The sequence below is a fragment of the Porites lutea genome, chromosome 6 (assembly GCF_958299795.1).
Source record: "Porites lutea chromosome 6, jaPorLute2.1, whole genome shotgun sequence".
Taxonomy (NCBI): domain Eukaryota; kingdom Metazoa; phylum Cnidaria; class Anthozoa; order Scleractinia; family Poritidae; genus Porites; species Porites lutea.
In genome coordinates, this window is record NC_133206.1 from 28,992,015 (window position 1) to 29,007,414 (window position 15,400).

Genomic DNA, 15,400 nt, shown 5'->3' on the forward strand with positions numbered 1-15,400 from the left:
GCCACATCATACTCAAAACCAGCTTAACCCGCTAGCGTTCCAAATGGTCAGTTGTTATGGTTAGATTGTCGTTGTTCAAGGCAGTAAGGCTTCGTCTTGAGGAGCCTTGATCGATTTAAATCGAGCTTTGAGACGACTTTAATTCTAGCCTTGCCTACCTAACGGTGACTCCGACGATTGGGTCAACTTCCGTATCAGCAGGGTTTCTTGTTTTCAAGTGCTATGCAGTGAATTTCATCACTGCCTGTCAGCACGAACCTTCAAACTTCAAGTAACCAAAAAATTCGATTCCTTTCCGCATTCATGAACTCCAAGTTTCAATCCGTATGGGAAACAGACCGTCGAGAAGTTGTATATCACTCTATTTTTCGAAGACTTGCACTCTTTTGTTGGTTGAACTGATTCCACGATGTGTCCATGGCTTTTCAATCTTTGTGAGAAGAATTCTATAAACTTGAAGAACCTCATGTTCCGACAGTAAGAAAATGTGTGCTCGCGGCGACGTAAAAGTCGGCCAATTTGACTATAACTTGGTGCTCCTATTTATGAAACAATAATGTTATTTTGTTCGCGCAAAGACTTAGCCTTTTGCGTCTTTCAATCATATCATGTGATTTTGCGGGCCCACATCTCACAGAGTTTACATTCCGTTACTCCTCGGTACTTCCATGAGCCGTGGATCCTTAATGCTTGCATTATAATTATATTCCATATTTGTACTTCTGGTTTAAATTTTTGACGTAGCCAAAGAATGGCTCCAAGATGTCCTAAAACCTTCATTTTCGATGGCATTGATTCTATCTTTTGCAACACACTGTTTTCTCATCAGCTCTAAACAGTGTCATAGAGCAACCCTCGCTTCTAAGTCTTTCTTAAAAGACGTTCGAATCTGCTTGACCTTCTGGGTAATACTGATAACGATTATAGAATAAAAGTCGTATTTTATGAACGTGCAATTCGCGCATTAGTGAAATCGACGCAGATTCAGTGCTAGACTGTCGTATGGGCCCTCTGTGAATTTTCCTCGCCTTTGCTCATTCCACAAACCAGAATTCCTTTAGGAGTAGGTGATCTAGGACTTCTTCCATCCATATTTTCCAGTTCTGTGGAATTTTTGGAGTTATTTAATCCCTTCTCTTTGTCTTTTGCTCGTTGTTCCTCAGCTTTCTTCAGTTCTTCCTCTTTCCGTCTGTTCATCTCTTTGCTGTAAAAATTCTCAAAGTTGGAAACGATAACGGGCACAGGCAGGGCAATGGTTAGCACACCTGTGCACAAGAGAAAAGGCGAAAGGAAATATGAGATACGACGAGTTTCGCAAAGCTGAATCTTCAGGTCTAATGTCGCTTTCCATGCTTAGCATGCTTGGATGTCAAACAAAATAGTTTTTCATCACGACAAAATTGTCGAACGAAAAAAATGTGCTCAGTTTTCGATAGTTAATTATGTTATCATCTTTCACATTTAGAACTTAAGGGTAAAATATATGAGCAAAGACTACTGATACCAGTGGCGGATCCAGAACTTCAGATAAGGGAGGGGGGAGGGGTGGTCTCCCCCCCAAAAAAATGGGGGGTGGGGGGGAGGGGGGCTCTGGGCCTCAGTTTGGTCTAAAAATGAGGGGGAAGGCCCGGCCCCCCGGGCCCCTCCCCTGGATCCGCCACCGGATACTGAAAGGAAAGGAAGAGAAAAGTAGTATAAAAACTGCTTACTTAACGTATTCATCCTAGATGCATGGGGCCCCAAAGAATAGCTCAAGTTACATGAAAACCCCTCCGTTTCGGAGAACTAGCCAATCCGATTAACGCTGGGCAGTAAGGGATTTTAAACAACAAAATACAAACGATCGCAAAGCCTATAGAACGAGGGTAGAGCTTTTCACTGAAATGCTTTAACGAAATGAAGCCATGAATACCTTCCCCACTCTGTCCACGATAAAAAAAACCATTCCTCTTGAAATTCTTTTGCATTTTAAGAGGCAATTTAACGTTGTGTTTAGTTTGAGTTGTGGTTGTAATTACTCAAAACGTTAGCCTTTAAGTTTCCTTGTAAATTTACGTTCAAGACCAAGGCAAAATTTACATTTTTTTGCAAACGTCCATTTTTACAACCTCACTTATGGATGATACAAAATCAGTGGTCAACGAAACATTACGGGTGCAATGCTTCCACCAGAAAAGCTTTACTTGCAAATGTGGAGTATGTTGCTTCCAAAAACTCAGTCGCTCCACGTAATGGAATCCGGATTCCGGAATCCGAGAAATGTTTGCCCGTGGAATCCGGAATCTGGAATCTGCAAAAATTTTGCTCGCTAAATCCGAAATACGGCTAAATGAATCCGGAATCCCCCTAAAGATTAGAATCCAGAATCCAAGTTCCACCGTCAAACACTTAACTCAAGTACCTGGAATCCGGATTCCGCGGCGTGAAATCCAGAATACAATACTGTCTTGGATTTCCTTACTTGGGGTGAGCTCAGTAAGGCGGTCTAGAAGGCTCAACCTCATTCTGGTGTGAACCGCGTATTTCCCGAGGGCCCGAAACTAACTCGTTCCCAGTCGTCTTCGCGCCACTAGGGAGACGTTGTCAGAGACGACTGGGGATGAGTCAGGTTTCAAGAATGAGGGAAACGAAGAAAAAGGTTTAATTATAGAGAGAAAACGATAAGTGTATAAACGAATTGCCGTGAAAAATAATTGAGAAAAATCAAACAAAGTTAATGGCACAAGAAAGCTGGAAGCTCAACTGAATTCTGTCGTTTTCATTTTATCAGTATAACATCTACTAAAATCCAGCAGTACGAAAACACAAATCGTCATTTCGCCCCATTGTAAACGATTTACTATGAGTGCGAATTGCAATGAACACGGCCTCTGGGCAATTCTCGAACAAACACTGCAATCTTATTTCACTGAAAATATGCAGAGGGTAATGGAATATAGAACCAATTTTCTTTTCTTTCTTGAAGCAAAGTTCGAGGATTTGCTTTCGAGTGAATTAGAAATTCGGCTGTTTAGAATAACAATAAGCTAGTTTAGAAGACTCTGTACTGACGCTAACCTAGGCTATGATCACACTTTCCCAGATAGCTTTTGCGCTGGCATTAAAGCCATACCGGATAGGGCTTCTGAACACACACAAGAACGGTGATTTCGGCGCGATTTCTGTGATGGAGCGAAGCTGCGCTGCGCGGATCTCTAAAGTGGAGAGTCACATACGGGGTAGGTGTTCATACTACACCGGACAGATAGCTCTTTGTGTCGGTACGAAAAGCTGTTCGGCATAGTATGAACAGAGGCTTATCGACGATAGACCTGAATTAGTTAGCAGGTATATATTTTCGATAACAGGTGTTGCAATATGTCAAGCTGATTAATAAAACAAAGCGGTGCTCCTTCGTTAGGTATTCTCAGTAAAATCTTTAAACACATTTATTTTCCTAGCAAATTAAATCTTGAATTCGCGTGGAAGCCCACGCAATATTCGCAGAAAAATTATGTGTTAAAATATATTTTATATGTTAAGATGGAAAGCCGGGCTAGATTTGCAAAATTTTCACTTTCCTTTGAAGGTTTCACTTTTAGATTACAACGCCGATGAATCTCATTTCACAATTCCATTTGCGATTCTATGCTCTTGTTATATTTTTCTTTATGTACAATAGTCGATGTAAGGTGTGTTTCTAAAAAAAATGTTTTCTTCAGTGAAAATCCCTGCTGCGACCCGACTCGGAACAAGATTAAACAAAATGATAATTTCGCGAAATAACCAGTGTTTTGTCGCCGACGAAACGACTGAAAAATCAAACGTTACGTTCCATAACGAAGAAAACGAGCTTAACATTATTTCTTTAAAATCGTTAAGTTATAAATTTTGCAGCATGCATATGGTTTCCGAAGTGAGTTTTGAAGTTTCAAAAGCCTCAGTAGTAGTTCACAATGTTATTGTTTGCTGTCCACTCCATTATTTCTTATCACAATTGTTGATTAAAGATTTGAAAAGGAATTTCTTCAGTTTCGAGATAAATGACTGAACCAACTACCACAAAATCAAACAACGTTTTTCCTTTTAATAATGATACTGGAACTACTCCGAAACGTACATTCAGTCTATTGAAATCTGTTACCAAAAAAAAATTCTCCGAAAAAGTGAATCCAGAAAATTTCTTGTTTACTACTGTCTATATGAAACGATCTGTTTATTTAATCCAGGCTGTGAAAATTCTTTCTTGATTTCACCTTGGTCTTTCAGGAAATGGTCTATGCGAAAAAACACTCGAAAATTGTGTAGATTTAATGAAAGTGTCATATTTCTATTTTCACGTACACTTCTTTAGCCAGCAGGTACTGATAAATATTTCAAAACATGACAAACTCTCTGTTGACTCAATGCACAACTCTAATTTAATTTTTCTGCCGTTAAGAAGTATGTGCCTCGAAGCCTTTTACTTCCTGTTGTTTGGAAAGGTTCGTATTTAAATCCTGCTTCAAAGCCTTTAATTTTAACTTTTAAAGCTAAAAGCCAAATATAAGTCAAAAGCACTTGCCTATTGTTATCATTTTAGCGTTCTGAAGCTAATTAATATTTAACAACGAACTTCGGGTTGAAATAAGCACTATAAAAAAGTTTTTGAATTTTCTTCCACGAAAAAAAATTGACTTTACTTGGACAAATTTCACTTTGTTTAAACAGCGTTGCTTTCTTTGCAGAATTATTGCCGTTCAGCAGCAGGCTTCGGAAAAAATCATTCATCGCCACTAATTCAAAACAAAGTTATTGTATTTGGTTGGCACACACTCTATTACTTATTCACAGAGTGAAAGTAACAGAAGGTTGGCAAGATACGCGCGCGTTCCACGAAACGCGCGTGAATCTCGCTACCCAGAAAAATAATTTGCAATGAAATAGTACGAAAATTTGCACAAGGAAATTTGTCGTTTGAAATTTTTCAACAAATTGAACAATTGCTTATCTTTTCTCAAGATATGTGATATGCTTAAACCACTTATTTTGTACTTGAAAGTAGACAGTTCAATTGGATAAGTGACGAACCCGAACAAGAGAGAAATCAGCGTATAATTTTATCAAATATAGCAAATTAACTTTTACTGTACTCATTCATTCTAGCGCGTTTGAAATTAAAAGTGGCTTTGTTTTTCGATTAACCTCAATCTGATTAACTTCAATTCCCGTCAATGAATCGGCCTAATTTTTGGGCCAATTTTACAATACGTCATTTTGAGGGTAAATAAAAGAGACATGTTATGTGTATGTAGGCAGAAACCTTATATCAATTGAGGCTCGTTGTGCTTATTTCAAAAGCAGTTAGGCTAAGAATTATGGCTTTGAGAGAGTCAATGCGTCATTATATCACCCTATAAAGCCTCATGGCTTAAAGTGTAATTATATATTTGAGGGACAAAATTGGCAGTGAACTAAAATAGAAAACGAAAAAGCTACAGTTTAGTGATTCACCTGATCTTCAGTTCCAAACGAATCTGAGCTCTCGAGAAACGATTTTCAAACGGTCTAGGAGCAGTATCGCATTATGTTGACCTTCAAGTCATTTTACAGGCATTTAAACTCGTTGCGCAAGTGCTTTGTTTTGTTGTTTTTGAAGTGTGGTTAAGGTGTGCTATTGCATTAGCTTGGTTTCTCAAGTGTTCTTAGCACGCGTTCCTGTAATTTAAAGGCTTTCACACCAATTGAGCACCACTGCTATGTGCCGTTGTTTTTAAAGCGTGCCCAATGCTTGCCATTGCAGTTGGTTGGTTTCTTAACCTTCTTAGCAGGTGCTACTGTATTTTATAGGCTTTCACATTGATATATTTCGTTGGTTTTGAAGTGTGCTTAACGTGTGCCATTGCATTAGGTTGGCTTCTAAAGTCTTCTAAGCACGCGCTAATACATTTTTTGGCTTCCAGACCTTGCCGAATTGTTGCTTTTAATCCTATCAGGCGAGTGTCACAGCATTAGGTTGGCTTACCTGAGATAGCGCAAAGTGCTCCGACGATCTTTCCCGGGAAGCTTTCTGGAGACACGTCTCCGTAGCCTACAGTCGTCATGGTGACAACTGCCCACCAAAAAGCGTGAGGAATACTTGGGAAATTGCTGTCGAGGCCTCCTTCCGCATAGAAAACACAGCTTGCAAATATCATCACGCCAATAGCCAAGAAGAACATTAACATTATCAACTCATTTAAACTTGCTCTGAGAGTGTTTCCTAATATCTGCAAACCGCGCGAGTGGCGCGAGAGTTTAAACACGCGAAACACGCGGACGACACGCACCACGCGAAGGACAGAGATGGAAGAGTCGTCCTCTTGGAGCCCTAGTTGAACGTAATACGGTAGTATGGATAACAAGTCAATAATGTTTAGCGCTCCGATTAGAAATTTGAATTTTTGTGGAGACGTAAGGAAGCGAATTACGTACTCGCCCGTAAACCAAACAATGACAAAAGTATTGAGCCGAAACCAGATTTTCTCGTAAGGATTAGGTGGAGGTTTCCAATCGTCTGTTGCGTTTTCTGGTTTCTGGGGATGTATTTTAAACGCTGGCAGCGTCTCGATGCAGAAAATGATTAACGAAAGAGTGATAACTATGACGGAGAAAATCGCCAGAAATTTCGCCAGGTGCGAGGAGTTCGGGTACTCGAGCGCATTCCAGACAATTCTCATGTAATAGTTGTTCGGCATGGGTTGCTCCTCGGGTTCATCAGCGATTCCCGCCTCAAGTTGAATATGTTGGACTGACTCCTCGGGTAAGTCAAAGAAGATAACTTCGTTTATAAACACATGAGGTGGTACGTGCTCCGGTCGAATTAGAGTTCCGCCAGATTGATAGTAGTAGAGAACGGCATCGAACGCGGAGCGATGCCGGTCGAAAAAGTACTCCTGACGCTTAGAGTTGTAGAACTTGGACCTTCGGCTGGCGCATCCCAGAAGGGTATCTGGAAAACGCGCCAGCGTCTCTTCGTACGTTTCAAATCGTTTTCCGCCAACGTTTATAACAATCGGGTCGTCCATATTTGCAGGAGTGTAGTTCACTAAGCTGTCATATCTGTCCATTAACTGTTTATACCCCCGAAGATGACTTCCAGGCGCACCATTTGGATCTGAGTTCGAAGACGCTGAGGCAGTGGCTGTAGTCAACATGAAAACTGTCACAACAGCGAAGCTATCCGCTCGTCCGCTTGTAGATTAATCTTGTATGGCGCGTTGCTAGACCCACGTTTACCGCAAAATTTGTACACATGCGTAATCACAGTTTATGCCTATCAGTGATTCGCTTTAACTCGTTGCGAGACATAAACGGCACTCGCTAGAGATCATTTTCAATTTTCTAGCTTTTCACTCGCACGGTTTCTTCACGCCTGGCCCCGTTGGCTTAACAAATGCAAGCCTCGACACATGTTTCCATCAATATATTTATGACTCTGTGCTCGCGGACCATTCAATATTGTTACATGATTATTTTATGAAGGTGTCTAGAATTGTAATTAACCATTCTCTGTAGTCCAGTTCAGGAATACATTTCTCAGGCTTGAAAATAACTCCGATTTAACCATCCAACGACGGATTCATGAAATAAAAATTAAGCCTTCGTGTGAGAATTTGATTATTATATTAACTAGCGGTAAAAGAGCAGTAATGGATGTCGAAATGCCTGGTTTAAGAATTGCAAAAGCTATCGCTGAAAGCGAGAAAATCTTGCAGAGGGGGAATGGTATCAAACAATTGCTTGGAGCTACTTGGCAAGTTCTCCAACTGTGTGCATGCAAATTTACTACGACCATATTTGGAAACTTGTAACACAAAATCTACGACGTTGAAAAGAATTGTTTTAAAAATAAATCAAGGAAAATTTGAGGGAAATGTGCATTTATGACGATCTTACGCTTGTGTTGCAGCTTCCCTAATATTTTGCTATTTGCGAAATGTTTTCACAAGTAATCTGCGATGCGATAAGGAATTCTCCATCACCTGTTTCATGTCGGTGGAATTATCAAAATTCAAACTTTTAACTCTCAGAATTACTCAACGCAAATTAGATAAAAAACATAGCGTTTGTGTGGCTTTGTGCCTTAAACAACTGCCGTAACGATATTAAAGTTAGCGTAAAAAAAAGCCTTTACCGTTCCAGTCTAGAAACATCGCAATACACGCTTAAGGATTTGAACGGGCAAAAAACCGAATCCTCGAAATTGCCTTGTTAAAAATTTAACTTTGGTCGATACCATAATTTATTTTATCTCAGTCGGAAAAAAATAATAACAGATTCCGATAAGAATACAAGAGTCTCTTGGAATGAAATATAAACACAAGATTTAGGGCAACAATAATATTTGTTTTTCGTAACGTTTGAAAAATTATACAATCCTAAAATTAGTTCTTCAATCGAAGCTCAGTGGATCAACAATTGAGTTATTTAGTTACGCTGGTAACTTAGAGATTTAAAACTATTTTTTTTTACCGAGAAAAACTGAGGAGATCATACGATCTTGCCAAAGGTTTAAGACAAATTTAAAGAAATTTTCCTTTGTAGAGATATCCGTTAATTTTTGTCAACAAACCTTTTGTTCCGAAAAAAAATAATTCAGCAGAATACGCAAGGATCTAATTCCTGCTTGTGTTAAATTTTTAATGCTTTCGATGTTTTCAAAAGAAGTGCTTAAATATGCACTGACACGGTTAATTCTGCCAAGTTTTAGTATCTTTCATATAGCGTACTCAATCGCAAAAAAGCAAAAACTTTAACCAAAGTCTTCAGGTGCGATTTTTTTTTTGATAAGCGAGTTCGAAAGGCTTTTCGTGATATAAACTACGAAAACCGAATTAGCGGGTATTCTATACGCGGAAAAATACCAGTGTAGACTATCCTAATTCAAGCTCGCCTAGGGTGATACTAAAAAAATGAAAGGGAACTGAATTTCCGGATAGAAAAAATTTTAAGCACGGGGAAAGCGTCCAGAACATAAAAGAAAAACGTTCGAGATACTTTCGCTAGGAACAAACTGAATTCTTTACAAGTATTTGGCAGGACTTGAAAATAATTTTAGCCAAGCACTCGTGTGAAACAGATGTCTTGTGAGTATGTTTTCGATATCATTGTTTTTATTTTGCCTACCTAGTTTAAACGGGCGATACCCCGGAGTTTTAATCTAAGACGAACTTTGGGCATAATTGACCACAACACTCGCGATTCCTGGGGTGGCATTGTAACATAACCTAGAAAGGCCGAGCTTCTATATATTCTATGTATTTTTTTCTGCGCTATATCAAATTCACAAAATAAAACATTTTTCGCAAACTTTCCGTCTTTTCCAATTGTTTGGAAAGTTTTCAGAAAGGATTAGCAATTAAATATTCAGAAGACATCATTATTGCTCGAAGATGAATAACTAACGCTCGCTGGAAAAAGTTGCGTGATTTCATGAGAACATATAGGTCTGCTGCACGGAATGAAAAATACTTGCTTAGAATCGATCTATATTTTCATAGGTACGCCTTGATCAAAAGTCATAAAGACCGGCATAATTGATCCTATACTGTAAAATAAATTAGTGTAACCTGTCACAAGGAAGAAAATCAGACAAAATTGAGCGAAAAGACAGACCGAGACAGATTCTGCGTAAACATAGGACTTATTACTGACTTGAATTAGCCTTTACTTAAATATTTTCTTTTAGATAGCAGCTTTTTTAAAACTGATTTACCTTTATTAACAGGGGGTAAACAAGAAGAACAAAGCAAGCAAAAACAATGATTTCGGGCATCGCGAAAGTGATGGAATTTGAAAAAATATCAAAGGCACGCAAATCTTACAAGTTTGTTTGCAGTCAATGAAGACAATGACGTTGATTTGTCACAAGAAATTCAGTGGTATAAAGGCGTAACAATTTTCTAAAAAGTAGTAAAACTTTAAAGTCAAACCCCTGCAGATACGACCATAATGCGGTATCCTGCAGATATTTTAATGAAATACTTCGAAAAAAATTATCAGGAAAATAATTAGAGTTTCCGTCCAATTCTCTCACTTAAAAATGGAAAAAAATACTTTTTTTCCAAAGAAAAATATTGTTTGAATCTATTTTACCTCCAACTGAACACAGATAGAGTACCACGTTAATTGTGTCTTTTTTTTTTTTAAGCCCTAACCTTTAAATACATTCGTAATCATAAACATTGCTTTACACTGCAATGAATCGATCCTGGTAATTTTAATAATTTTGCATTTTATTACTACTATTTCTTGGAAATTCAGAACCAAACAACTTTGTTACAGTTTACTTTTTTGGTCTGTTTTGGTAAAAAACGTCAGATAAAGTGGGAAAAAACTCGCCAGAGAACATTGCTAAAAACGTCAGATCTACAATTGAGAATAGAAATAGCACGAAAGTTTCAAAAATGGTTGGGGGATTGTATTAGTTCGAATTAGAACATTCATACCAGGTCATTACCAAATACATTTTAAGAAAACCGTGACCTAGTAAACTTTATGATGAAGAAATCTGACAGAAAATTACAGCCGTTTATTCCGAGTTACATGAGATGTATTTCGATCATTGTGGAATCTACTGAAATTTTCAAACGGAAATCACTCGACCACAACAACTGTTTTTATATGATTCAGCATACTATGTGTGCCTTAATCATCTTCATTTAAGAAACTTTTTTTAAAAACATCAACGACTTACAAATTTGTCACAACTGGTTATGTCATTTTTTGATTTCTCACAGCGAGGGATCATATTTGTTTTTTTTTTTTTTCAAAATACTCGATTCCCCTTTCAAGCTTTCATATTTCTTTTAGCGAAACCGTAATTTAGTCCTTTCGTATGGCTTCGACAAAAGAATGCCTTAACTCTTTACAACTGAGATTTATGACCCAATTGCTCCCAGACTTGTTCGCTTAATAGATAAAATATGGATCTTTTGTATGACGACACACGCAAAAACATATATTTTTTAAAAAATGATTTGTTAAAACTTGATAAAGGTCCTAATCATACCTCTACAAAACCTCTACAATTAAATTAGGTTTACGAAAATTAAAATTAGTCCCCGAAACACCTAGAATATTGACATGGATATTGGGCTGGATAAGTTGCTTTAACTTGTGCGTTCAACAGATAGTTTTCACATTATATTATTATGGGTACTATTATGGGTGACCTGAAATGCGAAACTTCTTTGAAACTAGAAAATTCTAAAGAACAACTTTTGGTAATTCTCGCTTTAACTCTATTCCACAGTTCTAGAACAGACGGGTTTAAACTTTTAATGAGGTGGACGGCAAAGGTTCTGCTACTAAAGAAATGCAAATCATGATAGATCAGGTCGATTGGTTATTACAGTTTGCAAATTCACGGCGTAATTTGTGACCAATTTGTCGTCGCAAACGGCTCCGCCCAACAGGATTAAGAGCATGCGCAATCCCTGTGTCTGCTTTCTTAGCCTGCCATTGTTCAAAAACAATAATACGGAGCTCAAGCAACAACAACGGCGACGGCGACGGCGACGGCTACGGAAACTTCACTTGAAAAGTGAAGTCGCACTGCTTCAAACTTAATCGCGCTTATTCCATCTCGCTCAGTTCGTCAAATGTACGCAATTTTTTTCTGGAGTTGAATTTTAAAAGACTGTATCAAAGTTCAGGAAAAGAAAAATAAAAATCGTTGTCTTGTGTTCACGTTGTCCACAAAACGTGAAATGTTAGGCATTTTCACGTCGTTGTCGTGAAGTGACGGCAAAGGAATGTACAAAAAAGTGTGATGCACGTGCAAAGCTGTTGTTTTGCCAACCTAAACCTATTGCGTTTTTGCCGTTCTCGTTGACGTCGCCTTCGTGGTTACTTAAGCTCCCTAATAATGCCTCGCTTACATGCTACATCCGGTTGTTTCTGAAATCGGTTCAAAAACAATAATTAACCCTCGCTTACATGCTACTTCCAGTAGTTTCGGAATCGGTTCAAAAACAATAATTAAGCCTCGCTTACAGGCTACATCCGGCTGATTCTAGAATCGGTTCAAAAACAATAATTAAGCCTCGCTTACATGCTACATCCGGCTTTTTCTGAAATGGGTTCAAAAACAATAATTTAGCCTCGCTTACATGCTACTTCCAGTAGTTCCGGAATCGATTCAAAAACAATAATTAAGCCTCGCTTACAGGCTACATCCGGCTGATTCTGGAATCGGTTCCAAAACAATAATTAAGCCTCGCTAACAAGCTGCATCCGGTTGATTCTAGAATCGGTTCAAAAATAATAATTAAGCCTCGCTTACATGCTACTTCTAGTAGTTCCGGAATTGGTTCAAAAACAATAAGTAAGCCTCGCTTACAGGCTACATCCGGCTGATTCTGGAATCGGTTCCAAAACAATAATTAAGCCTCGCTTACAAGCTACATCCGGTTGATTCTGGAATCGGTGCATTATACATGCGACTAATAGAATGGCTATACTCTGAGTGCCTTAAATAATGGTTGCAGTTTTGAAATCAAGAATGTGAAAGATGTGATAATAAGCATATGTCATGAACAAAGGACAAAGAAAAACCTCTTGAGTCACTGACAGGATTCGAACCTCTGACTCCCCTCTTCACCCCCTCCCCCCTCGGGGCTCGAACAAAGGAGGCCTTCCAAATAGAGAGAGGGAGAGAAACTCTAGATACGGAATATAGACAAAATGTTATGGTATTTATCCAACTTTAACTACACATTGCCAGAGTTTTTAAAAGACTAAATGGAGGCAAAGAGCAATCTTGTTGTCAGTCTAGGTGCAATATTGTGTTCGAAAAGAAAAGTGCATTTTCGCATGTTTCATGTCTAAAAATTTAATAAAGGATATACCTCACCTCTCAAATCTCTGCTGTTCTGTCTTGGGTTTGCCTGGACCCCAGCTCTGTTGGTGTTATTTTTCCTTTGACGTGGAAACTTTTGCTTTCCTTTTCAGCGTGACCTTTCAGACGACTGAAAACAGAGGGAATCAAGTCTCTCAATAGAAATATATTGCCTAGTTGTTCTGTGCTAAATGTTAGACCTTTTTCCTACGTTCAATTCATGGAGTGATCAAGTCTAGACTGCGAAACAGCGCGTATTTTTGCGTATTCAAGTACTCGCGAGCAGTCAAACAAAAGGTCTGGAACGAGGCTAAAAACAGAGAGCGAGACTGGGGAGAGACAATAAAAATACGTTTTTTTTTTCTCTCACCTCACACGCGCTATGGGCGGGGGCACGGGCGGGTGAGGCTTGCACGCTTCGCGCGCGTAAGACTCTTGCGCCACGCTTTACCGATTTCTTTACTGATTTCGAGAGAAAAAACCCGACTGTTTTGCAGTCTAGATCAAGCCTAGGTCTCTTTTGCTTGTAACAGGAATTCTGGCAACGAACCATGGGTTTCTGAACAACGACTATTAAAGTACATGTATGATGGGGAAAATAAATAAAAAATATATTTAAATTTGGTGCTATTACTGCTGTCTATGTTGCAAAATTGAATATTTTTCTTGATTTCCATTGGTTACAAAGATTTCAGTTGAAATAAATCAAGATCAACAGACTTACTGTGTTTGTGCTTAATGTCTTTCGCGATGCTTTCCATTATTTTCCTTCCACTGCACGCCAAACTCAGATTATTAATCTTGCTTGAAGCTTGCCTAGTCCGTATGTCTCATTATTCCGCGCGGCCCATGCGTTTCTGGTCACGTGGTACGAGCGGTCTTGGCAACGTCACCGAAATGTATTGACCGAGAATGCTTGCATGAAAAGGAGCCGTGCCAAGATGCCAAATGCTTTTCTGTAACAATGAGCTACAATGCAAACGCCGTCCGCGGTAGTGCAACTGGGCTTTCCTTCATTTTCACAGTTCTTGCCCTTTACTTGCAAAGAAAATGAAGCGTCGTTTTCTTCCGTGAGGTCCGGCTAGTGCAATCGATAAAAACCGATATCGGATGACCACTCGATAAATCGATAATTGTCGATAGTCACTTTTTTATTGACATCGATTGTATCGATCAATCGATAGAAATCGATAGCAACAACTGTTTTCGTTGTTAGCGCCATAGATTTTAACGATATCATCGATTTCACGATCTCAGTTTCATTGCCTTCGAGGGTCAAAACCCAATCATGCATTGAAAACTGGGCCTTGTTTGAAAAACTGCGAACAGATAGCGATTAGCGTTATCATACGTTTTGGTCATGCTACTTCTCTTTCCATTTGATTACCTAATTTGTTTTGAACATTTACAGGATGATTTTTATGACGCTTTGCAATATGATTTTTGAAGAAGCAAGCGTCTTGCTGACTGACAAACTTTACACTGAACCGGAGTATCCTAACCACTTGAAATATACATTGTAGGGTTCAACTATCGCTAAAACACATGGAAATTAACTGAGCACCGACTAAAATCCATAACTTCGATAAAAATCGGTAATCTTCGATTTGCAACAACTTTTTCCTCTATCGATATTCATCGATTTTCAAATCAATTAATCGATTTTGTCGATAGTTATCGATTATTATCGATTATCGACTTTATGGATTGTACTAGTCGGGCGTGAAGCAAAATGCTGTATAAGAAGTGGACGGATAGGGGGTTCGTTGAGCTCTGAAGAGAGCTCTAGATCACAACTGTAGTTCCATGTTAGTAGCCTTCAATTTAAGATTCGAAGACGATTTTTAAAACTACTACAATGTATCACGTTGCTGAATTTGTTGTTGCTGCATCATGCTTTGTGTTCTGTGTTTTGTTTTTTATAAAGAATTGTTTCTCTTAGAGATGCCTTATTTTACCTTTATTTCTCTATTTTACCGATAAAGGTTAAAACATTTTTGTCGGAACATTAAAATTCCGAGCGAAATTTTTTCTCAGTTAAAGAACATTAAGAAGTCAGAATGACCAAGCAATTATAAGGTAAATCCAGAAAAGCCGTCGGAACACTAAAGCTGTCACATCTAATTGGACGCGGCTTTAAAGAAGCTGATAACGAGTTGCTTACAGGAAGTGCTTTAGAAGTGATAATTATACTTGAACCTTTTGCCACTGAAACATTTCAAAAGGAAGTTATTCTTTGTCAGTTTATCTTAAGTATAAATTTCAGTTTATCTTAAGTATAAATTGCATAAACGCATTTTAAACTGATGAAAATTTTGATCCAGAGACAGTTTCGTGATAAATCCTTACGACAAGGATTCAAGAAAGAAAAATCGGGACATGCTGTGAATATTTTCATATGTATACGTGGCAGGTGGCAGTGATTAACTTTGCATACAGTTTAATACAGAAAATTGCGATAAAGTGAATTACTTGATGTAATATTTGAATTCACTGAACAAATATCGATGAGTACAAGTCAATAAGGGATTCCTTAAGGTCCAGAAACGATATTTATCC

The 15,400-nt window shown here is 38.4% G+C and overlaps 1 protein-coding gene across 1 annotated transcript; it reads right to left on the minus strand.

The window, feature by feature from the left end:
* Positions 1-204: 204 nt before the first annotated feature.
* LOC140940938 (potassium voltage-gated channel subfamily A member 7-like) lies at positions 205-7,510 on the minus strand. Its single transcript, XM_073389897.1, has 2 exons — positions 5,984-7,510; positions 205-1,265 (listed from the first exon to the last, which is right to left on the minus strand). The coding sequence occupies exons 1-2, from the start codon at positions 7,152-7,154 to the stop codon at positions 991-993; spliced, it is 1,446 nt and encodes a 481-aa protein (XP_073245998.1). The 5' UTR covers positions 7,155-7,510; the 3' UTR covers positions 205-990.
* Positions 7,511-15,400: the final 7,890 nt, after the last annotated feature.

Bases quoted from the DNA above. Each gene is read 5' to 3' on its own strand.
- LOC140940938 (XM_073389897.1), bottom strand. From the start codon at position 7,154: ATGTTGACTACAGCCACTGCCTCAGCGTCTTCGAACTCAGATCCAAAT. The intron at 1,266-5,983 runs GTAAGCCAACCT...TCTTGTGCACAG, and splicing joins AGCACTTTGCGCTATCTCAG to GTGTGCTAACCATTGCCCTG.